Source organism: Podarcis tiliguerta (assembly GCF_965153285.1).
Source record: "Podarcis tiliguerta genome assembly, chromosome: 1".
Lineage (NCBI taxonomy): Eukaryota > Metazoa > Chordata > Lepidosauria > Squamata > Lacertidae > Podarcis > Podarcis tiliguerta.
Genome location: NC_139534.1, coordinates 108,258,282 through 108,283,888, shown reverse-complemented (window position 1 = coordinate 108,283,888; position 25,607 = coordinate 108,258,282). Strand labels below are relative to the sequence as shown.

At 43.2% G+C, this 25,607-nt stretch overlaps 1 protein-coding gene across 3 annotated transcripts in view; it reads left to right on the top strand.

The window, feature by feature from the left end:
* Positions 1 to 25,343, top strand: part of STON2 (stonin 2) — a 70,136-nt gene extending 44,793 nt beyond the window's left edge. The window contains exons 5-8 of one of the 3 annotated variants that reach the window (XR_014512974.1): positions 13,885 to 15,750; positions 20,753 to 20,955; positions 21,879 to 24,259; positions 24,331 to 25,343. Coding sequence is in view for 2 of the 3 variants with exons in the window: in XM_083447869.1 (XP_083303995.1) it covers positions 6,706 to 6,763; positions 13,885 to 15,750; positions 20,753 to 20,955; positions 21,879 to 21,962 (2,211 nt within the window). In the remaining variant the exon portion in view is untranslated. Of the gene's footprint in view, positions 1 to 6,619; positions 6,764 to 13,884; positions 15,751 to 20,752; positions 20,956 to 21,878 lie in introns of those variants that run through there. The other 2 variants (XM_083447869.1, XM_083447868.1) reach the window with 2 other exon arrangements.
* Positions 25,344 to 25,607: the final 264 nt, after the last annotated feature.

The window sequence follows — 25,607 nt, the reverse complement described above, 5'->3', positions numbered from 1 at the left end:
TACTTACTTTTTCCTTTTCATGAACTTCCTCCCTTCCTTATGTGCTCATGTTGTCTATAGGAGAAGGTGAGCGTTGAATGTTGTGAGAGAGGAAACAGTGGCCTCTTGCCTAATTCCGCTTTCTGGATTTCTGTGATGTGACCCCTGGTAATCTGATGAACTTGTGTAGCTTTGTGTGCGCACAAATAAAAGGAAGCCAACAAAATCCCAAGTGACGAATGGAAGATAATAGTCCGATATTGGCTTCTGTTAATTTCCTGCCATTGTGAGTGGCTGCTTTAGTCATTGTGAGACTTTATTATTGAGGTTTGTTTGATTGATGGGCACCCATGTCAGAGAAGGGTCCCAAGTTAAGGCAAGAAGGTTGCCTTTCCTTCAGAGATGAAGGTCAGGGGATGAATAGCTCTCTTGTTATGAGTGTTGCATCATCAACACACATGTCCTTCACTCTTTTTTGGAGCCTTGAGGTCTGGGCTGCAGAGATTTCAGTAAATGTAAATAAGATGCAGTGTTTCTGTTCCCAAGTGTCCCAGGTTCCCAAGGAGGGGAATAATGGGATGCTTGCAAGCAACCTGGTTCCAGGCTCAATTGCTCTATAATCATGCAAACTTACAAGTAGTGGTTCCCAGGCGCTTGATTTTGTCTGGCAGTAGAGAAAGCAAAATAGAGCCTCTTAACTTACATTTTTGCAGTATGTATTCCAGTACGTTTCCGAGCACAATTCAAAGTGTTGGTGCTGACCTTTAAAGCCCTAAACGGCCTCGGTCCAGTATATCTGAAGGAGCGTCTCCACCCCCATCGTTCTGCCCGGACACTGAGGTCCACCTCCGAGGGCCTTCTGGCGGTTCCCTCACTGCGAGAGGCCAGGTTACAGGGAACCAGGCAGAGGGCCTTCTCGGTAGTGGCGCCCGCCCTGTGGAACACCCTCCCATCAGATGTCAAAGCGATAAACAACTACCTGACATTCAGAAGACATCTGAAGGCAGCCCTGTTCAGGGAAGTTTTTAATATGTGACATTTTAGTGTATTTTTCATCTTTGTTGGAAGCCGCCCAGAGTGGCTGGGGAGGCCCAGCTGGATGGGCGGGGTACAAATAGTAAATTATTATTATTATTATTATTATTATTATTATTATTATTATTATTATATTGCTGCACCTTGCCCAAGTTGCCAGAGTGACCTCTTTTTGGTTCCGTTATCTCAATGGTCCTTAGACCCCAGCCTGGCTTCTGGAGACTGAGGAAATACATTTTCCCACCAACCAAGAAAATGTTCACGTTTTTGTGTTCTGAGAAAAGGTAACTGTCCCTTCAGTTGAAATATTATGTAATCATACATTGCTCCCGTGCAACAAAAAAGTTACAGTGACGCATTTTATGCAACAAGTGAGTAAAAACTGTGTGTGTGTGTGTGTGTTTTGAGGGAATGGGAATTTGGAAAGGTCCTCATCTCCAGGGAAGGTTCCTTTATTCTGAAACACTTGCTGTTAAGGAAGAAGTAACAGAAAGGTGGAACGGGCTATAGCTAAGATGTAAAATATACATGTTGCAAAAGATCTCAGATTAGACCCCTGGCAAGTCCAAGAAGGAGATGAGAAGGTGTGGTGTAGTGGTTAAGAGTGGTAGTCTCGTAATCTGGGGAACCGGGTTCGCGTCTCCGCTCCTCCACATGCAGCTGCTGGGTGACCTTGGGCTAGTCACACTTCTTTGAAGTCTCTCAGCCCCACTCACCTCACAGAGTGTTTGTTGTGGGGGAGGAAGGGAAAGGAGAATGTTAGCCGCTTTGAGACTCCTTAAAGGCAGTGAAAGGCGGGATATCAAATCCAAACTCTTCTTCTTCTTCTGCCTGTGATCTTGGGGAGCAACTGCTAGTCAGTTTAAATAATGCCAAGCTAGATGGATCTGTGATCTAGCTTGAAACAGATTCATATAATTGTGTCCCGCTTATACCTATTAAGAAGTATCAAAGTGGTGCGGGGGGGGGGGGGGGGAATGCAAAATACAACAAAACAAAGAATAAAATTTTATAATCAAATTCATATCAGTCAAAATAAAGAAGAGGAGCAAAACAGAAACAGCAGCAGAGCAAATCTCAGTAAAAACCACAATTACAATTGCAGGACTGCACTGGCTGCCAGTTAGTTTTCGGCCCAATTCAAAGTGCTGTTTTTGACTTATAAAGCCCTAAATGGCTCAGGACCACAAGACCTCAAGGACCACCTCTCTCCATATGAACCTACCCAGACCCTTCTTCATGGGCCTCCTCTATGTGAGGTCAAGAGGGTGGCAACATGAAAACGGGCCTTTTCTGCAACGGCTCCCACCTGTTTTTGGTTTGAGGTTCGGCTGGTGACTTCATTATACACATTTAGGCACCAGGTGAAAACGTTCCTCTTCAACCAGGCCTTTGGCTGATTTGACATACAATGCCCTTTTAAATGTGTTGTCGGAGGGGAGATTATTGGTTTGGTTTGGTTTGGTTTGGTTTGGTTCTTATTTTTATCATGTTTTTTGTGGTTTTTATATTGTAATTTTATGTTGTGAACCGTCCTGAGATCTACAGATGAAGGGTGGCATACAATTTTTAAAAAAATATTATTTATTTATTTATTTATTTATTTATTTATTTGTCAGCTTTAGAAAAGCAGTGTTTTGCATGCTGGTTAAATTTCCACTGCAGGGAGTTCCAGGCCCCTAGCAAGGCTACCAAGAGGACCATGTCTCTCCTGTGACAGAGAGCAAGGGGTTTGAAACTGATCTGAATGGCTAGGCAGGTTTATATAGAAGCAGGCAGACTCTGAGATAACTGGGTCCAAAGCTGCTTAGAGGCAGATCCTAGGGCAGAGATGGGGAAACTATGGTCCTACAGGTGTTATACAAGTGGTACCTCGGGTTACAGATGCTTCAGGTTACAGACTCCGCCAACCCAGAAATAGTACCTTGGGTTAAGAACTTTGCTTCAGGATAAGAACAGAAATCACGTGGCGGTGGCATGGTGCCAGTGGGAGGCCCCATTAGCTAAAGTGGTGCTTCAGGTTAAGAACAGTTTTAGGTTAAGAACGGACCTCCAGAACGAATTAAGTTCTTAACCCGAGGTACCACTGTACTCCCAATTCCCATTAGCTCCACCCCCCCAGCAGCACAACAGAGATGATGGGAGATGGAGTCCCACAACATTTGCAAGGCCACAGGTTCCCCATCTGTCCTAGGGGAACCTGTGTGTGTGTTTATGTACTGTTCCAGAAGATTGAGGGCTACTGTGGGTGAGAAGTCAGGAGGGCAGGGGCTGGAATCAGTGGTTGATCAATAAAACTTCTGTTCTCAAAATGAATCACTATAATCTCCGAGAAATAGTCTGCTTCTGGATGAACTGCAGGAGCTGGCCACGAGCCCTGCATAACAATTGAGGAGGAAGCCCCTGCAGTTCAGTCCATGGCATACACATGCCCAATTCTGTGTTAAACGTGGGCTGGAGCCCAAAAGAAGATGCTGCTGGTGAAATGCCTGAAGCTACGATGGTGGGAAGCAATTCCAGTATGTTTGTTCTAAATGACGTTCCACCCATGTTACCTGGCACAGGCTCAAAGCAGTGCGAAAGCTTCCCAGAGCAGAAGCAGATGGTCTCTGAACAGGTCTTCTTTCCCACTGTAAAGAAGACTTGGAAGGTCAGTCCTGCCCTGAGTCAGTTTGTTAAAATTGCCAGACTGTGCCAGAATTTTGTCTACGCTACAGCTGTCATTGGTAAATCTGCTGGTGAGATGTTGTTGTTTGGCTTTTGGACTGTGACCCAGGAAAGAAGGAGAGAACACAATGTGACAGGGATGGTTGCTTTCCAGTGGAGAGAGAAGCAACCATGAGGACTTCTTTTTTGGGTAGAACCATTATCCTTTACTAGGGACGCGGGTGGCGCTGTGGGTTAAAGCCTCAGCGCCTAGGGCTTGCCGATCGAAAGGTCAGTGGTTCGAATCCCCGCGGCGGGGTGCGCTCCCGCTGTTCGGTCCCAGCGCCTGCCAACCTAGCAGTTCAAAAGCACCCCTGGGTGCAAGTAGATAAATAGGGACCGCTTACTAGCGGGAAGGTAAACGGCGTTTCTGTGTGCAGCTCTGGCTTGCCAGAGCAGCGTTGTCACGCTGGCCCCGTGACCCAGAAGTATCTTCGGACAGCGCTGGCCCTTGGCCTCTTAAGTGAGATGGGCGCACAACCCTAGAGTCTGTCAAGACTGGCCCGTACGGGCAGGGGTACCTTTACCTTTACCTATTATCCATTAGTGAGTATTAGCCTTAGGTGTGGTTCAGATCAGAGAAGAAGCTCATTACAGGGCTACCTGAGTATGTAGAACTACAAATGTGACTATATTGTAGACTCTGAAGAGTTGGAAGGGACCCAACGGTCATCTAGTCCAACCCCCTGCAATGCAGGAATCCCAGCTATATCCAGTCCCAGAAAGAAAGAAAGAAAGAAAGAAAGAAAGAAAGAAAGAAAGAAAGAAAGACTGGGTAGAGAAGAGGTAAGGGTGGAGAAGCAGTGGAGAAATGCCCCAAATTGACCCCAAAGTAGCTTTTCAGCCATGGGCTGGTCCACCATCCCTCAGACCATGTGGTGGGCTGGGCTATATTTTTTTTGGGGGGGGGGATGAACAAATTCCTATGCCCCACAAATAACCCAGAGATGCATTTTAAATAAAAGCACACATTCTACTCATGTAAAAACACGCTGATTCCCGGACTGTCTGTGGGCTGGATTGAGAAGGCGATTGGGCCGCATCTGGCCCACGGGCCTTAGGTTGCCTACCCCTGTCATAGATGCACATTTGAAACCTTCACATGGGGAAAAGCTGCTGGCGAAGCAGTTTGATGCAGGGAACTAGTAAACGAGAAAAGAGTCCAGTTCCTTCACGTTTCTGCTCTCAATCATTCCTTCCCAAGCAGCTTTTTCCAACCATGGGGTCAGGGCTCTATTGCACAGATATGTGGAGTCGAAGCACTTAATATCATTTTCCCCTACTACAACTGCATTTATGGAACATTTTCTGATTCTCTTCTGTGGTGTCTTCATTGTACTCTTTCTTCTTATAGACCCCATCAAACCCTAAGTAATTTCTCTGACATTTGGCAGTAAAGTTTTCATACATCAACACCATGCTTGTAAACACCACTGTTCTCATTATATGGAATAATGAGTTATATTTGTCTTGCTCTGGGTTATTATAGTGTGTAGCCGCTAGTTCAGCTACTTCTTAATTTATGGGCAATATAAAGCAAACAAAAATGAAATTGAATTATCTCTCTATCTGAACAAAATGTCCATGGTGATAGCTTTAAAGTTTATTACTGCAAGGAAGAATGGACATGATTTATGGCCATAAATTATATGCTAGTCTGTTCTGCCTAGCATTTTAAGATTGTTGTTCATATTCAAGGCAGCTTTGCCTAGCTCAGCTAGGCAGCAACCTTGCAATAACTTGACTAGTGGGAAATGATAAAAATGCCGCCTCCACTTATCTATATTAATCTCTTCTTCTTCTTCTTTGGCGATCGCTCATAGCTGAGTAAGATTGTCTTCCATAAACATGGTTTTAACAAAGAGTCCGTAAGTGACTGTGGAGGCCAGTTCTGGATCCACACGTCCTTCCACAGTGGGGACACTGGTTTCAGGGCAGGAGTTGATCAAGGTGAGGGTTTGACAAACGTGCCTTCCTCTTAGCAGAACAGAGCCTTACTGCGAAGACTGTTTAATCTCATACCCAGCAACTTGCACCAGTTGATGCAAGGATCACGTAGGTTGCTAAAAGCTTGTGTAGAGGGGAAAAACACAACACATTTTCTGTTTTGTGGTGACTTTTATACTTCAGCTCCTTGCATGGCAGTGATCCCTTTTGTTCTTGTGCCTGAGGCTTGTGAGCAGTTTGCCACATATCAGGACCATGGGTTTAAAATGTCAGGTTGATCACTGGCCAGAAAAGGCGTTGAACCATTCACACAAGAGTGACATGGAGTATTAGGCCGTATATTGTATGGCCACCCTTTGCTCCTACTATGTTACAGTGGCTTTCCATCATAGAACTCAAATGGTTTCTTTTATAAGGAGGGTATTCACTCCCTTTGAGTCTTTTAACTGATATTCCTCAACTACTAGCTTATCGCTCTGTCCTCTGTTGGTTTGCATATGTAGAAACATAGGAGGAAGATGCCTTATACCTAGTCAGTTTCTAGCTCTACACTAGGGATATAAGAAGACTTTGTTTTCCATTCCACCCTGTATTCTTTGCATACAGTAGTGTTTCCACTCTGCTGCAGTTCATCCTCTGCCAAAAGGTACGTTATTCATCTTGCTGTCTACTGTGGCAAAATTGCATAACTTACTATGTGAATTACATTGACATGGTGTTATTCCATCCCATTCATGTCAATACAGAGGAAATACAGTGCAAAGCAGGGGGTGTCATAATCAGTTGCATATTGCTTGTGTACTGAAAGCAATAACAAACATAGCAGGCCAACCATATTTGCTTAGGAAGGGATGAGCAGCCATTGGACACCACATCATTCCTCACAGTGCTTCTCCACCCCAGGAGTCAGCCAGCCATGCTGGTCTTGGCTTGACTGAGCTCTCCTCAGTCTTGTGTCTTCACCTACAAGGGGTGTGTCAGAGAGAGAGAGACAGAGACTGCAATATTAAGTGAAGGGAATGGTGATATTCTTGCCACATGCAGACTGGCCAGTGGCTATTTGTCACAGGCAGCCAGGCCACTGACCATCTTGCCTGTGAGTCCTGGAAGACCTGCTTCCTCTCTTGCAAGCCTTTTTCCACCTGGCCTAGGAAGGCAGGGCCCTGACTGAAGACTCTTGGGCTGTGGTATTATTTAAGGGGATTTTTTGGTGGGGGTTGCCGCTGTTATTTATATTTTTTTGTATCTTTATTTTAGATCTTACTATGATTTATGTGGAAATTGTTTCAATTTGGTGGTGTATTTTTTGATCTTTTATATATTGTTTATGATTATTTCTGTTCTGTTTGTAATTATTCCCCCTCCCCTGCCCCGTGTTGTAAGTTGCCTTGAGCCTAGTTTTAACTATAGAAAAGCAGCATGCAAATGAAATGGTGTGTGTATTTACAAACAGTGCTGGATTTACGTATAAGCTAAAAAAGCTTAGGGCCCCACTCTTTTGGGGGCCCCCAAAAAATTTAAAGAAAAAAACTGGATGTACATTTCCAAAATATAAGATAAAAAACAAATAAAACAAAACCTACATACAGTTAGAGCTGAATAATTATTTCACTATTAATATACTTCTTAATTGTATTTCACTACAGTATTAATATACTTCTTCTTAATTGTAGTTCAGTTCAACAAATCCTTTGATAAAATACATATTTTGCTATGTGCTAATGGTTGTAGATACCTATGAGGTCCGTAAATTACCATATAGCATATATTCAACACAAAAAACAGTGACAATTTGTTGTTACAGAAAGCTTCAAAAACGACGCTATGTAAATTGTCTACTTCCTTCTCATCTTGTGCAGGCATTTTGTTTGTCATATTCAGCAGATAGAAGATACAGTTCTGCATTAACATTTGATCCTTAGGAAATACCCTGGGCACCAGAAGCAGGAAACCGGTGTTACTATTTTTGAGCTCAAGAGAAAACCAATGAGAACTGGTCTGGGCAATGTTGTGAAAGCATGTTTTGAAAATAGAAATGGCTGCTGTTTCTCCCCCCCCCCCCAATCTTTCCTGTCGTGTGAAATTCTGAAGAATAGTTATAAATCTATTCACATATATTATATTCTTAGATATGGCTAAATCCCAGCTTTGAGTGTCATTCACCATTTATGAAATTAGCCTTGCTGTGGCTCCTGCAACCAGTATACCAACCAAATGCCAAAAGTACTGATAAGGAACCCTCTCTTGCTTTGGAACTGCTGATTTTGGCTGATCTGGCAAACCTGCTATCAGTTTATCAGCAAAACAGGTGCAGCAAAGGCAAGTTTCTTTACAGCTTTTTCCTGTACAAAAGCTTGTATTGTCTCTGATCTCCTTGTAGTTGGCCTGAAGAAATCACCTGGCTAAGACTTGAATTGGAACTCCCTGTCTGTTATATTAGCCACCAGAATGTCATAGTAACAAAATAGTCACTGTGTAAACATATTGGAGTTGTACTGGAGAGCTGGGACTCAGCTATTTTAGTCAAACAACAATGATTTGAATGTGTTATTATAAACAGGCAACACCAGTTGGCGCCAGAGAGCAGAATTTTTTTGTACGCGATTTTCCATAGGTCCTCCCCCTTTTGTTACAACTATCTAATTTCTGACTTATTTATAGCGTGTGTTTTTCCTGTATGTAGATCCATCCCTGATAGTACAAATCAATCTTATATTGACCATACTTTCCTTTGTCCTATTTTAAAGCAAACATGTTCTGTGTTTTCAGAAGTAGAACAAGAGAGAGCTATGTCTGAACATGCTGTGGCTTCCGACCTTTAATACCTGGTGGATATCTTCTGTGTTGTCCTTTTTCCTTTCCTTTCAAGACTTTGTACCTGCCATTCCACATTCCAACCAGTGACTAGAAATAACAACAGATGAATCCTCCATATACAAACTCCAGTTGCACCTTAAAGAGACATGTATGATGTGTTATCTCCCCTGTGCAGCTATCTGATATTAGCAGCCTGTTAATGGTCTTTAAGGCAGCAGTGAAACTCCTGTATGTAGCCATCTCAGATAGGAATATGTGAGGAGGCAGATATTAAGCTGTATGAATCATATGAATCAGAATAGAATAGAATAGAATAGAATAGAATAGAATCATAGAGTTGGAAGAGACCACAAGGGCCATCGAGTCCAACCCCCTGCCAAACAGGAAACACCATCAGAGCACTCCTGACATATGGTTGTCAAGCCTCTGCTTAAAGACCTCCAAAGAAGGAGACTCCAAAGAAGGAGAGGAATGTTTTCACCTGGTGCCTAAATGTGTATAATGAAGGCACTAGCCAAACCTCAAACCAAAAACAGGTGGGAGCCGTTGCAGAAAAGGCCCATTTTCATGTTGCCACCCTCTTGACCTCACATAGAGGAGGCACATGAAGAAGGATCTGGGTAGGTTCATATGGAGAGAGGTGGTCCTTGAGGTCTTGTGGTCCTGAGCCATTTAAGGCTTTATAAGTCAAAAACAGCACTTTGAATTGGGCCGAAAACTATCTGGCAGCCAGTGCAGTCCTGCAATTGAGCCAGGTCTGAAGTCCTAGCAGGCTGGTAGCTTGTCCTTTCAGCATGTTTGTGTCTGCTGAATGGAAGGAGACTTTGAATCTCAAGAGCTCAGTCAAGTGATGAATTGGGTTCTACCTTATGGACGCTTCTGCCCCAATGAATCTGTTAGTCTTTTATATGCCACAATATTTTTTTTGTCTCTTACTAGTCCAGTAGCTTAAGGCTCAACAAGATGGGTAAAGACTGGAACCTTGGGAGTAGGGGAGCTTTAGTCTCAATCCACGTCAGGCCTCCCTCACCTGCTCTTCTTATTGTGGGGGGCATAGTCTCCCCTTCATTCAAGAGGAAATGTTTCTTTAACATAATAGCAGACACATGGTGCCTGAGGCTGTTTGGAACCACATCAGCAGACAAGGAGTTAAAGCCCCTATTCCACAGACACAAGAGGGTCCCAAGCCAGGATGTTTCCTTATGTCATAAATAAGGGGCCAAATGTGTCCCTCCACGGGGATGTGGCCAAGCCACACACCTCACCAGTCCTGCTTTGAACCCCTCTAGATAATTTTTGTCCGGCTGGAATGTGTCCATGAACTCTTGATAGTGCTTTTTATTTGTCTTTTACAAAGGTAAAAAATTACATGCGTTGTTCTGTGCACTTTTTCCTCTGGCACCACCAAACAAAGCCATGTGGCCCCAGGAAGGAAGAAGGGAATATGGTCCTTGGAATGAGAAATGTTCCTCATCCTTGCCTTTATGTCCTTGTGGGTTCCTTGTAGCTCACACTGGGAAACAGAATACTGAACCAGGCAGACATTTGGTCTGATCTAGCCAGTACTCTTATTATGCAGCATCTGAGATTCCCTTCTTTCCCTGGTGCTTTGGGATTTAACTTGTAGCTGCATTCTAGCCTATGTGGCTTAAAGGTAACTGTGTGCTTTGACTGGGACGGGGAGCATCCGACGGCATGTCATGTTGGAGTGTTGTGGGTATCAAGGAGTTAACACTCTGTGTTCAGTAGAAATGTTGACTCAGCATCATGTGATGAGTCAGCATCAGGAAACCAAGATCTGGGGAGTTGCCTAATTGGTCTGTAGCCAGCTGGTATAAAAAGGTATGGTTGTCACACACACACACACACACACACACACACACGGTGGTGCTTCTCCCCTGTGTGTAATCCCACCTATGTATGCTGATTCCTGAGTGTAAGAAAATTGCTCAAGACTGCAACTGGAATAGAGTGGCTGGGAAACCCAGTCAGATGGGTGGGGTATAAATATTATTATTATTATTATTATTATTATTATTATTATTATTATTAAGCCCTACTTAAAATACGGCTTGGCTTCATGTGGGGGCATCCTTATATCGCAGCATGCCCCTCTCTCTGCTGTATAACGTGATGGGTGGCCTTGAGCAAAAGCGCTTTCTCTCAGCCTAATTTCTACCTCACCAGTTGTGGCGAGAATAAATTGCTTCCCTGAGCAGGGCAGGGCGCGTGCAACAATGAAACAGTCTTCCCATGGAGCCTTGGAATGCAAGACCAAATTCCAAAAATATTTCACTTTAAAGCCAAATTACCTGAGCATGGGAAAAAAGCTAAAATATGGCACATCCCTTATCCTCTCGCGTTGTTGTATTTCCTCGGTGAGGGTGTATGTGTGTGGACCCAAAGGTTCCCTATGGTGGCTTACCTAAATTATTAAAATTTAATGTTAGGAGCTCCAGGGCCTCACTTACCCAATTGGACATTTATGTGGAACCTCAGGTCTGTGTATGTTTGCACATGAGGCTTTCCCCTCTCTTGGCCCTGGAGATGGGAGGCATAAAAGACCTCCTGTGACAGCAAGTCGAAGGGCCACGAGTGCAGCTGCAGCTTTAGCTAACACAGTGGGGAAAGAGCCTGCAGAACCACCCAGGAGCCTTGTGTGAGGGCAGGCTACAAGTACGAACCAGCCGCAAATAGAATAAAGTGTCTGCACATGTTTTCAGCTTGCTACTTCAGTTATTATTGCTAATCTTCACCCTGTATGAATAATCAAAAGCTTTGCTGCCCTCAAGTTCTGTGAATATTGAGTTGGAGGTCATTCAGACGCTAATTAAAATAGTTCTCTTGCCAGCACCCTGTAGATAAAGAGGTTGAGGAACCAAGTTTCCTACTAGCTCTGGGTTCTTTTATCAGTTTTCTTCAGCCCCTCCCCACCACCTTCCAAGTCGGGTTTCTACCCAAGCAGCCTACAGTATCGTTGAAAGCGCGTCTGCTGAATGATGAGCTGCATTTACTGAAGTCCTTGTGTAGTTATGAAATGCACTCTTTTCCAAGCAAAGTGTTCTTCCCCACCCACACTGTGTTCTGTTCAAGGTCACAGATATAGTTGGCAAGGCTGGTATATTCTTCTTTTTGTTGTTGAAAAATACTACAAAGCTGTAGTACAGTGGTACCTCGGGTCAAGTACTTAATTTGTTCCGGAGGTCTGTTCTTAACCTGAAATTGTTCATAACCTGAAGCACCACTTTAGCTAATGGGGCCTCCTGCTGCTGTCGCGCTGCCGGAGCATGATTTCTGTTCTTATCCTGAAGCAAAGTTCTTAACCTGAGGTACTATTTCTGGGTTAGCGGAGTCCGTAACCTGAAACGTATGTAACCTGAAGCGTATGTAACCTGAAGCGCATGTAACCCGAGGTACCACTGTATTCATTTTATGCCTTCAGTAGCTATTAGCTGTGGATTGGGGGCAGATATTCTAAGAAAATAGTTCATGGCTTTGTTTGTTTTAGTTTTGATTTACAGAACTTTAACATTACAAATAGGAATTATTGAAAGCCCTCATCAGGGAAGACTAAAAGGATGATCTAGTGTCATGTTACGGTGAGTGCCCTCAGGGAGTTTGAGCATAGGCCCAGGTTCAAAATGTAATCTAGAGGTGAGGTCAAGCAACAGGTGAATACCAAAAGGAATTAGGTACAGCATAAGTTCAGGTCCAAGGAGCCAGAGATCTGTGTTATTTTCAGCAATTGGAAGGTTCAAAAGGAAGGCCTGATATCAAATCAAATCATTGGGTGTCCAATGCAGAGCACAAAAACTAGCAAAGCACAGAGAAGGAGTGTTCATTTGCAATATGGACATTGCACTTTGATCTTCTGTTTCTCTCAACTTTCCATTGTACTCTCTGAGGACATTTCATGCATGCCTGTAGGATCCTGCAAACATTTTCCTGAGTAAGAGGAAGATGTGGAGAATGGCATCTCTGGGAAATATTTTAGGCTTTTTTAGCTATATAGACTGTGCAAATGCAACATAGTAGGCTTCTGTGAAAATCTCGCTGTGTACCCTTTTGAGATCTACCAATTAATTGGTGTCGTGGTGGTCGTGGGGTAAATGTTTTGCAGTAAGTGTATAATTTTGGTTTGTCTGGCTTTATGGCACCACCTTCTGGACATACTGTTAAATTATTCTGGCTCAACAAGGTTCATAGTTCTGAAGGTGGCATGACAACAAGGGCCCTTATTCATGCATTACCTGGCAATATGTTTACCATCTTGAAAAGTCAGAGCTGCGTGGCATATGCAAAGAGTAATCACACGGCTTGCCTGGGCATATGAGATGAGATGCTTTTCGCATAGGAACTAACCACACAATCCAGGTTCTCAGTGTGGTTTTCATAGTCATGGGGAGGAAAACCTGCATTATACCATTTAGGTTCCCAATTTATTTAACCCTTCACTGACCATTTATAGAGATGTTTAACAGCGACGTGTTTAGTAGTCAAGAGCAGAGTTTATGATAGTTCGTATTTCATTTACTGAAATATATTTTATCTCAAATCTGTTTCATAAATTAATGATGGAAGTTTGGCTTCCTCATCTGTTGTTATCCTCTCCTCCACAGAACATGACAAGCTGTCAAGGATTGTGCATAGGCTAGAGACAGATTTATGCAGTTGATGAAAGCACTTGTAAATGCAAATGAGCAAACAACAGTTTTATTATTATATGTAAAAGTCTGTACAGTAGAATTACATTTTCTGGCTCCATAAATCTGACCAGTAATTACAAACAAAATCTGCACAGAAAGCAGAACCAGAATGTCTAGCTCCTATGAGCTCTTGCGAAGCAGGTTGCTTATTTCTGTAAGTGGTTTCTCCCTTCTAAAGGATACAAAAGCAGTTTGTCTAACATGCTGTCCCCCTCCCTTAAAAAACTTTCTATTGTACTTGCATTTTGTTTGTAATTATGGCATTCATTGGGCTGTATGCAATATAATGCTAAAGTGAAGGTTCTGTTAGCACAATGGAACATGCTGCCCCTGTGTGACCCCTAAATCTGCCCTCCACAACTCTCCAGTAATAATAATAATAAATTTATTATTTATACCCCACCCATTTGGCTGGGTTTCCCCAGCCACTCTGGGCAGCTTCCAGCAGAATATTAAAATACAATGATTAATCAGATATTAAAAGCTTCCCTAAACAGGGCTGTTTAATAAATTTAGAGATGGTGTGGGATGCACATGGGTGGCGTAGAGGAGGAAATACTGTTGTGCTAGTGCTAATCCTTGTGCTAGCACAGCTATTTAGTTGCATACCGCCCATTGTAGACATGATGAAACGTACTATGATGCCTAGAACTTGCATCCTAGGATTGACACTTCTTCTCATTTCTCCATATAGACAATTCCTCATCCCTTCTCGAAGATGAAGAGCTAGGCATGGAGGCCACCAGCTGGCAGCTGAATAGCACATCTGTAAACGGCCATAGTGAAACCCCAACAACAGCCCGTTTCCCCAGCTGGGTGACTTTTGATGACAATGAAGTCAGCTGCAATTCTCCATCCACTTTATCCCCCGTAAAAGCAGATTCCCCACCGTTAGTAGCAACTGCAGCAGCAGCAGCAGTCACAACAACACAGATCACAGATGTGAACTCTCTTACCCTCTCCTCATCCTTTAAGAAAAGGGAACGCCCCAGAAGTGCATTGGCTGACCTCCCTAAAATTCAGAAACTAGACCTTTCCTCAATAACCAGCTTGCCTTCATTTAGTGGGACACCCCCTTGGAGTGCTACTAACCCTTTCCTTGACGAATCCCTGAGGGATGTTCAGCCTTCTCCTATCAACCCATTCAGTTCTTTCTTTGAAGAACGGGACAGGCATTCTCAAACCTCTCCCATTTCTGGCAGAAACCAGAGAGACTCCCTCATTATCCTCCATCAGGAGCCTGACTGCATCAGCTTTAATGAGCCAAGTAGACACCTCAGGCACCGAGATGCTGTCGAGCAGCTCAAGCAACTCCAGATTGGGGACCCAGATCAGCTGAGCAGTCCTACTCTGCCCGACGACGACCCCACAGTGCCAACTGAGCTATACAGCACCGTGTCCTTTCTGGGGCCACCTCCGCGAAAAGATGGCTGGCCAATGATGCTGAGGATACCAGAAAAGAAGAACATCATGTCATCTAGACACTGGGGGCCGATTTACGTCAAGCTGACCGAGAGCAGGTACTTGCAGCTCTTTTACGAGAAGGGATTGGAAAAGCCTTTCAAGGAATTCAAGCTTGACATCAGCCATGAGATTTCAGAACCCAAACTCCAGAACTATGATGAGAATGGGAGGATACACAGTGTGAGGATAGATCGCATCACCTACAAGGAAAAGAGGAAGTATCAGCCCAAGCCTGCTGTCTCTCACATAGCGGAGAGGGAGCAGGTTATCAAGCTGGGTACCACCAGCTATGAAGACTTCCTCAGCTTCATCAGGGTGGTCCAGGATACACTAATGGATTTGCCTGCCTCGTCAACAGACCTGAGCACAGTGGGATTGAACTACCAAGAGGAGGAAATCACTGTGGATGTAAAGGACGAGTTCTATGGCACCTTGGCCAAAAGAGACAATAGGATTTTGCAGCACAATGTGTTGACCCGAGTGCACGTTCTCACTTTCCTTTCTGGCCTGGCGGAATGCAGGCTGGGTCTCAACGATGTCCTTGTCAAAGGGAACGAAATCGTCTCGCGGCAGGACATCATGCCCACTACCACCACCAAGTGGATTAAGCTGTACGATTGCCAGTTCCACTCCTGCGTGGAGGAGGAGGCGTTTGCCAGCGCCCGCGTCATTCAGTTCAACCCCTTGGACGCCTGCAGGTTTGAACTGATGCGCTTCAGAAGCGTGTTTTCCGAGAAGACGTTGCCTTTCACCTTGAGGGTTGCAGCTAGCATCAACGGCGCTGAGGTGGAGCTCCAGAGCTGGCTGATGATGTCTCCGGGGTTCTCCTCCAACAGAGACCCTCTCACTCAGGTCCCCTGTGAAAATGTGATGGTCCGCTACCCAGTGCCACAGGAGTGGGTGAAAAACTTCCGCAGAGATAGTGTCCTCGGGGAAAAGTCTTTGAAAGCAAAGGTGAACAAAAGCGCCAGCTTTGGATCCACCAGTGTGTCCGGTTCTGAGCCAGTAATGAGAGTAACACTAGGAACTGCCAAATATGAGCATGCCTTTAATTCCATCGTGTGGAGGATAAATCGGCTGCCCGACAAAAACTCTGGTGGGTACTCGTGCTTCAACTGGGTAATAATACTGGGAAAAGTTGTATTTTGGGTGCTGGGTCATATTGGAGTAACGTGCAACATTAATGGATCAAACGGTGTTCTGTCAGAAGGTGCAAACAGAATGCCTGCATAAAGCAAAGTAATTACATTTTTTGAAGATATGAAAATTTGCAACAGTAATAGTAGTAATTAAACATAGCAGTACTTGATTGTATTGAATATCACTTCTCATGGTTCTTAATTGCCTCCCCTTTTTTTTCGTTTTGCTTTTCTTCCCACCATCCTCCAAAATCTGGCTCTGCTTACCCCAAGAGTTTATAGGAGTCTCCTCAAAGAGCAACAATTCCCAGCACCCTTAAGGAACTGTAGTTCCCAGAATTCTTTGGGGGAAGCAAAGACTGTTAAAGTGGTAAAGGAGTGCTTTAAATGTATGATGTATAAGGTGATACAGGAAAAACTTTGTTGGAGAAGTTTGTTTGAGAACCCTTTGCAAGAAAAACTTAGCAGTGTATGTACAGGGTCTAGTTAAACTGCCCAGATACTTGTTTAGGTAAAAATATCAAAAATGAGAAGGCAGAATGGACACCACCATCCTTCTCTTCTTTTCTCAGTATTTCATTTTTCTCCTCATCCCGTTTACCATTCAAAGCCTAGTCTCACTGTCCTCCAACTCCTTTCTTTCTCCCTTCTATCACAAGCTGTGGCAAAAAACAAAAGCCCTATTATATGAAAATGTATTTTTTAAACATTTTATACCTCACATTTTGAAATAAAAGCTTCAAGGCAACTTGGCAAGCATGAACTGAAACATCCAGTGAGAAATTAAGAAACTATATACTAGACACAGCAATAAAAACCAATTCAGCAGAGGTTAAAAAGACTAAAAGGAGAAACATCGAATAATCAAAATGACAATAAAAGCATTAACAAAAGCAACCTCGATCAAAAGGAATCTGAACAACAGGTGTTAGAATCCAGGTATGTCCTGGACAAGGTAAGAATTGCATCGATGGCTGGTTTGTTTGCTTTTCTCTACTTTGAAATGGGACTGGGGTGGGGTGAGAGGACAACAGACCAAAACTGACATTCTGCATATGTTTGGGAAGAAGGATTTCCTCACAACTTCCTATCTAGGAAGAAAGAAAGCTCAGAGTCAGAACTTTCAGGCATTGGCTCTGGCACTATTATGATTTGGCTGTGGAATAAGTGTGTTAAGCCAAAAGGCATATGCCTAGCTTTATGCAGAATCCCATTTTTCTAACCTTGTGCACCCTTCATATCTGCTGCTGGGCCTTGTTCTGACAGGCTGTAAACCTCTCTGGGCTGAACCACTTTAGGCTGCAGGTAGAAGCTGACATGAATAAAACTCCTATATTCCAAAGCCTCCAAACACAGAGAGCTTGATGGGCAGGGGGGATGCTATAATAAACCCTTCTCCCTAACATCTGATTTAATTCAGGGGGCATTGTTTATTGGTAGGAGTCAGTCATGTGAGTCCCCACCTGCAGTCTGTAGTGGTTCATCCCAGACACAGATTTACTACCTTACTAATGAGCAGAGCTACATCTTTCTTTGTATACATAATTTGGGCCGCTGTGCTATAAAATGTGAAGGTGATGACTATACCCTCAAAAATAGTGCAATCCTATGCTTGTTTACTCAGAAGTAAGTCCATTATATTCCCAAGCAGGTGTACATAGCCTTAGCCTAATGGGTCTTTCTGGCATCTCATTAAATTGGCCCAACTTAAGCCTTGCTTTAGTTATGCGTGAAAGTTTCCCCTTGCTAAGCACAAGGCAAGTGTTGTCACTGCACAGATGTCTGTTGTTGTTGTGCTTGAGGGGCAGCTGTTTTTATATAATCTATGTCACAGAACCAGTCCAAAAAAACAACAACAGCCCTATGCTGTGGAATTGGATTCCGTGAGGAGCATTTATGTGACTGTTCCAGGAACAGCTTGGTAACTTCTAACGCAGTCCCCTGATTCATAAGCAACGTGTTGATGCTGGCTGATAAAACAAGCCTTGTTTACAGCCTGTGAGGAGTCTCAGTCCCAACTGGACAGAATTCAGGGCTCCAGCGTGAAAGTGTGTTTTTTAGTCAGTCAACAGGCAAGCCGAACAAAGAGTGTTAAGAAAACATTGATTCATCGAAGGAGTTTCTGCCTTGACTGTGGAGAAATACGATGCATTTCAAAGGACAGCACAACTTAAACCACAGCTTTGGAAGACTGGAAAACTGGTGTCTAATCAATGTTCATCAATACTGAATGCCCCTTTCTCCCTAGTGCATTATGTTAAATATCTGAATCTGAAAATGCTAAAGCACATTTTCCTATGAAGCTCACACTGTTTATATAGCACACATAAAAATAAATATATTCCAGTTTAAACAATATATATTTGACAGAGGAAGATTCCACATTTCAATAGGACCTACATCTGAGTAAACATATTTAGGATTATAGGTTTAGGTCACATTCTAATCTGTGCTGCCCATGTTCATGCATGTCTCAACCTGCACTGATCCTTCACCTGCCCACACCATAGATAGGAGGTATTAGCAATTACAGTCCAGATACAGAGGCATACATGCTTCTCCCATACTACCCAGTTCCTGATTCTAAAGAAACATCTTCCTGTGCTCCTGTTACTAATACTAAAAGGCAAAGAGGGAACATGAACAGCTCTACCCAGACGTACTCTTTGTGACTCTGCCAAGGTTTTCGCTTGCACAAGGTCTGGGGAGGTTATATGACATCCACTATTACCGTAACTGAGCATTCAATTTGATTTATGGGGAGGTCATATAGTGTTACATCAAGCAACTGTTATTCCACCTTTTCCAGTTTGTTTTCCTGTCACTTTCCTTACTGCAAATCAGGTTTCTTGCAGTGCAAGATGACCTAATTCACTGCAATCACGCAACCTGAATTTGCTGCCATGTGACTGAATCCTACTCACAAAATAATGTTAGTCTGAAAATGGTTCCAGAACACACTTGTCAAAATGTTGGTGCCACAGACAAAAACATGCTTTGCATCCATGAGAATCATTCAAAAGTCAGCACTGGAATATGTTATCCACACAACTTACGTGCTGACTACTTCCTGTATATTGGCTGCAACAGGAATCTGACATTAGATCACAGGCATTAAAGCAGGCATTTGGGGACCTAAGCCTAGTGTGACTTGTTATGGTCACCTAGTAAATTCAAGGGTGCAGCAAGATTTGAACTGTGGGTTTCTAGAGTTACAACCCACAAACTTACCTACAATGCTGCACCAGCTGTACTGAATCGGTGACTTCCCAATGTGGGTTTTTTCTTTGCCTTTATTGCCTTTTCTAAAGGGTATATTGGGCTCTCTGTAGTTGTAGTTGTTCTGTAGTCGTTTAGTCGCATCCGACTCTACGTGACCCCATGGACCAGAACACACCAGGCACTCCTGTCTTCCACTGCCTCCCGCAGTTTGGTCAAACTCATGTTGGTAGCTTCGAGAACACTGTCCAGCCATCTTGTCCTCTGTCATCCCCTTCTCCTTGTGCCCTCAATCTTTCCCAACATAAGGGTCTTTTCCAGGGAGTCTTCTCTTCTTATGAGGTGGCCAAAGTATTGGAGCCTCAGCTTCACAATCTGTCCTTCCAGTGAGCACTCAGGGCTGATTTCCTTAAGAATGGATAGGTTTGATCTTCTTGCAGTCTATGGGACTCTCAAGAGTCTCCTCCAGACCGTAATTCAAAAGCATCAATTCTTCAGCAATCAGCCTTCTTTATGGTCCAGCTCTCACTTCCATACATCGCTACTGGGAAAAACATAGCTTTAACTATACAGACCTTTGTCGGCAAGGTGATGTCTCTGCTTTGTAAGATGCAGTCTAGGTTTGTCATCGCTTTTCATGTAAATCCTCTGCGGTCTAGAAAATAATTATTCAACTCTGATGTAAACAGCCAAAGTTGCTTCCCAATTCTGATTTCTAATAACATTTTCAGGGACCTTTGGCAAATCACATAAGGCTCTTCTATATTTGCATATCAACTTTATAGCTGGCAAACACTGAGTCCAACTTTTTGTTCAATAAATTACACATCTAAGAATCTTCTAATTGACTATTTCCTGAAAAGTATCAATGAAAGGGGTGATTTACAAAGGCAGGCATTTATTTGGAGCTTCACAGGAGAACAGCAACTGGGAATTGAGTTACAGTGGAAGAGCAAATGGGAGAAAAAATTAGCAGGCTCCCTTCTGCCACTTCCACTGAAAATCTGTCTCCTGGTGGTGTTTTTTGGTGAACAAGTGGGGTTTCCCCCCTCTATCCCTACATCATGGTGAAGTGTGTGCCAAAGAGCTCCTGTTCCCTAGATTTCCAAAACATGAAAACACAGCACTTGACTCAAGAAATACTGCCAGTGGGAACTAGCCCATCCCCAAATACATGTTTTAATTCTCTTTGAAATCTTGCCTAAGCCCCTTTGATTGCAATAGGACTTTGAGCTTTAATAGTGTTATATGGATTGGACAGTTAGAAGGCTCACACTTGTCTTTAAACATGTGGGGTCTTTCTTTTATGAGAGGGGCGTGGGCGTGCCCATTACTGATTTAGAGCTTTAAACAGTATAATATCATATGTCTTAGTATGATCCAAATGATTCCATCAGCTAATATTAGTTATCAGTTTGTCCAGATTCCTTCCAGTATCTATTGTAACAGTTTTATCAACAGACTGATGTAAAGCATGGAAGAGTCATTCAGTTACTTTTACAAGAGGTTCTTAAATAGTCTTCTAGAATATGTTGTAACATCATACTGAAACCTCACATCATACTGAAACCCCAGTAGTTTGATTCTCGTTTTTCAATAATGACATGACAACAGCATTCTGACTCATAACCATTTAATTAATTAAGCTGGCTTTCCTGTTTTGTTCTGCTTCTAAGCCTTCTGAAGGCTTGATTTCAAAGAAAAAGTTTTTGATTTCCATGCTCTTTTGCCCTTTTGTAGCTTCTGGTCACCCACACTGCTTCTTCTGCCACCTGGAGCTTGGCTCAGACCGGGAAGTGCCTTCTAACTTTGTCCGCTATGTGGATGTGGAGTTTGACATGCCAACCACTTCAGCATCCAAAGCCACCATCCGGTCCATCTCTGTGGAAGGCAAGACAGATGTCAGGAAGTGGGTCAACTATTCAGCACATTACAGTTACAAGGTACAGGCGAGCAGCTTTCTTCCAGGGATTAAGTGAATTCGGGTTAGTTAGTTTGCAAATGAAACTATTTTATAGTATGTCTATCGGGACCACGAACTGCAGTGAATGACTAGATTCTCCATGTTGTCTTATATAAGTCTTCTACCATAAATTTCGAAGTAGAACTACAGTAGGCTTTGTAGCTCAGTGGTAGATTATATGTTTTGAGTGGAAAAGGCCCCAGATTCAGTCCTTGGCAACTCTAGATATCTGATGGTAGGGCTCAGAAAGATCTCTTGCCTGAAACTGTTGCACTCCCCTGAGAGTAAACAACACTGAGCTAGATGGAGCCAGTGGTCTAACTCTGTTGAAGACACCTTTATATGTTCATAAACCTAGGAAGAGGAGAAATGGATCAGATACTCCTCCCATTTTTGCTATAAGAACAGTGATGTGGGTGTTGCAGAAGGAAGCTGGGATTACTGTACTAAGTCCCTACCTCCTTGAGCTCCTTCATTGTCTGATTTCAATCCAGCAGGCTTGAGGGTTCTTCCCATCAAATGGAACATTATGACACTGATTCCATGCTAATCTCCTCACCCACTGCAATTTTGCCAACAACAATGAGGGTTGATGGGGTTGCTATGATTGGAATCTGTCCCACTTTTGCAGATGAGAGTCTCATGTGTAGAAGGGTATATGTCCACTGTCTTCACTGTAGAGCAGAGATGGAGAACTTGACAGCCTTCAGAAGTTTCTCGACTACAGCTTCCATTGTCACTGACCATTGCCCATGCTGACTGAGGCTTATGGGTACTGAAGTCCAACAATAGCTGATGGAGGGCCCAGGTTCCCCATCCCTGCTTCAGAGCAGGTTGCCATTGGCTGATGTAGAAATTTTACTGTTCTTTTCCCACAACTCCCAACTTCCTCTTTCTTATCAGGTGGAGATAGAGCAGAAGAAGAGCTTGAATCCAGATGTGATGGAAGAACACACTGATAACCCCAAGGGCTGTGCTGTGCAGTGAAAGGAAAGGTCCATCTGCAGTTGGAACAGAAGAATCAACAGGCCTTGAAGAAGAAGGAACAGCATGTTGCTCCTGCTGTAGGAAAAGCCGGATAGAATCTGGAGCGCCGTAGGGTTTCCTTGTCCTCTATGTCTATACTTAGAGAGGGACCTATTTTGGGATTTGTTTACAGCAGACTGGCGGCTTTGGTAGAAGCACACTAAGCATATAGTATATAGGCTTACAACTGATTCAAGCCTGCCTTCGTCTCTGACACTAATCTTCTTACAGCGATATAATGGTATTTTTTTCAACTCAAAAGGTGTAACTCTAGTCTTATTGACAGTCTTTCTCCCCCTACTGTGTGCTTGACATTACCTGAACTCTTGCAATTCGGTCCTCAAAAGAGCTCTTCCAGGTACTCTGCAGAAGCACTGAGGGGGAGGAAGGAATGAGAGATGCACCACAGCATCCCTTGAGTTTTCCGTCATGTCCATGACACTTAGTGAAACATTTTTACAGCTTTTCTTCTCCACCAGTGTAGACGGAAGTCCTGGGAATTCCACTGGGTGAAGGACAAGTGGATTGACCTTCCCTTCTTATCATCTCCAAGGCAGAACATTTAAAAATTGCACATTTCCTTGGATTTTGGTGGCCAGAAAGCTTCCTTTATTCACTTAGACTGACAGCGGGGCCAGGATTATTCTTTAGACTTGACATAGTTATAGCTGCCAGTAGAGGGGACTAAGATAATATTTGATCAGGCTTGACTGGGAGGATACAGGAAGGAAATAATTTCATTTAAATTAATGGTCAAGTGAATGGTCGGGTGGACTGGTTACTTCTCTGACAGATGGCAATTTATATTCTTGATAGGGATAGGGAAAGGAGGTGCTCTGTTTATTTTTTTGTAGATGGTGACAATGCTGCTTTCATGTTCTGTCCCAAAACCTGCATCTTATTTTAGAAAGACTGCAGTGCCACAGTTGTGTGTGATATTCTTACTTTATAATGTACTGGCATAATGGCATAGCAGTCAGTGTTGTCAGTACTCTTTGAATTCTCTGTCTACAATAGTCTCACACAAGTGCAAAAATTAACAAAGTCCAAGTTTCCACCCTACATGACTGTAAAGATAATCTTGAAAATGTCTGGATATACCTGAGCAGAATGTTCAAGGGTCAGGTGGTAAATGGAAAAGCAGCATGGGACTTCAGCACAGAGGCATTATCATGCAGTTGGGTCGTTCAGATCCATTTGTTGTGTGTGCGACAACTGGTACACAAATATACAACCATCCCTCTTTTTTCACCCACAATATTCATTGCTATTCCACCTGAGGGTGGAGCTTAACAGAATATATGCCATGTGGGAGAGTTTTATCCCTCTCAATCACTCCACCACCACCTTTTTACATTGTGAAAATGTGAACAGGTATCTCTGTACCTGTGCACATGCACCTTAAAACACCAACAACCAAATAATTCCAGAAGAGCTCAAGGTCAAGCCTTGTCAACATGCTTCACAATGGGCAAAATGGAGGATAGTGTATTGGCATGGACATGTGATGCTGTAGTACAAACAACTAATTTTATCTAGATTAGAGGTGGGGAATCCTGAGTTTTCCCCCACCCCAGCAGGCTACTTTGGCAGGTGGGTACTGTTGTCCAGCTGTCAATCACCAGACATCACTCTGGTCCTCGCCAATACTTTAAGTTTCACCCCTGTGCAGAAGTGAATTCTAAGAACATTCAAAACAACATGATGGAAAACCCCAAACCCTGAAAATATACAAATCCAAAGAAACACTACCATGCTTCCCTTCACTTATGCCCTAAGTCTGGTTTATACATGCATTTTCATTACTGGATGAAAGTAATGAAAGGATGTATTTTGTGTTCTAATGGGCGTCACAGAGAGAATTTCCATTTCACATCACCTGTAAGTTAATAGCCAAGACCCAGCTCTATACATGTGGAGCTGTTTTTAAAATGCCTATCGTCCCTTTGGAGGGGAGGTAGAAACAGAGAGGTACTATCCAGCCTTCTTCCTTTTCCTTCCCAACAGGTGATAGGTAAGATTACTGTTTGTCGAAGAGGAATGTGTTATGCACAGCTCAGTCATGGAGAGGAATCACATCTACAGCACCTGGTGGTGGATGAGAATCCTCATCTATATAGCACCTAACTAGATTTGAGCAAAAGCTTTGCAGTGGAGTCCACTTCCATATGCAGGTGGCAGTCATCAGGTATAAAGTAATCAAATGAACATATGTGAACTAGACCCACTTAAAAGCTAATCCTCCAGAGGATGCTAAAGCTTGGACCTTGCTGTTTCATAGCAGTCTCTGAAAATACTTCTCTGTGTGTCCTGCATGGGTTTTGCTCAGGCATCTGGGTGGCCACTGTTAGAATAGGATGCTGGGCTAAGATCAGCAGGCTCTTATGTTCCTAAATATGCTACAAATGCATCAGGTACATATATAAGAACATGTACAGCTGATCTTAGAGCTGTAAGAACAAAGTCAGCTGATCTTAGAGAAAGCAACTGGGCAGAGCAGGATGGATAAGGGTGAAGATATCTCTTAGATGTTTGGAGTCCCAATGTATTAGGTTTCTAAAGATAACAATCAGTATCTTCTGAATTGTGCCCAGATTTCCATTCACACCTTAAAGCTTCGAATTCAACATGCCCCGTGCATCCAGTTCCATTCAGGAGATGTCATTATGTAGAATGCACTACAGCCCTTAGGCTTACAAGGCCATTTGTGATGGTTAGCAGGTGTAAATTCAAAGCTGGGTAGTATAAGACCCAGAAGCACCTTCTTGAATGGAGAATGTACAGGAGACAAGGCTATAGTCTTGAGCAGAAGAGGCTGGGACACATCATTGATGTTTATGACCTCACAACTGAGCATGACAGCTGTCTGATTATATCTGTGTTTGGTAGATTTGCCTTCAATTGACTTGCCAATATCCTGCCCACTGTTCCGAAAAGTTACATAGCATATAATACCATTTGGCTTTAGTCCTTCTTCTGCGGTATTGTCAGCTGTGCAGGGAGACTGATAGAATACCCTGCTAATTTATTGTGGAAAGAAACTGTCTCTTTGCTAAAAAAAGGGCGTCGTGTTGCTTTCAGTCTGCTCTTTGCTGCCTCCATCCAGACGGATTGTTCATGACCTCTTGCACTATTGTGATTGAGTGGGTTGGTTTTTTTTACATATTTTGTAACAGGTTTCTACCTTTTGATGTTGTACTATGAGAGAGTCTACACACTGGTTGATACTTTAGACATTTTGTTGTCTCCCCCCCCCCCCCAAAAAAAAAACACTTCTCTGAGAAATGTTCTTTTGAGTTTCACTGTGGGAGGAACTGTTGAATAAAAGCAAACGAAATGCTACCTTTATTGAAGTCAATTTATTTGTGTTGGCATTCTACCTACAGATCAACATTCATAGCGCATAAGCATTAAAACTTCTTTCGAACCAAAGCCCATCCCTGTGGCCTATGAATATATTACTAATACTGTCATTTATAGTATTATACGTCATAGGGAAGGGGGCTGAGGGTGAGAGTGCTGTTTATTGAATTCATAGGTGAGTTAAGATTTGGATCTGCGCCTTTCTGGCTCAAAGCTGACATTCTAAGACTGTAATCCTAATTG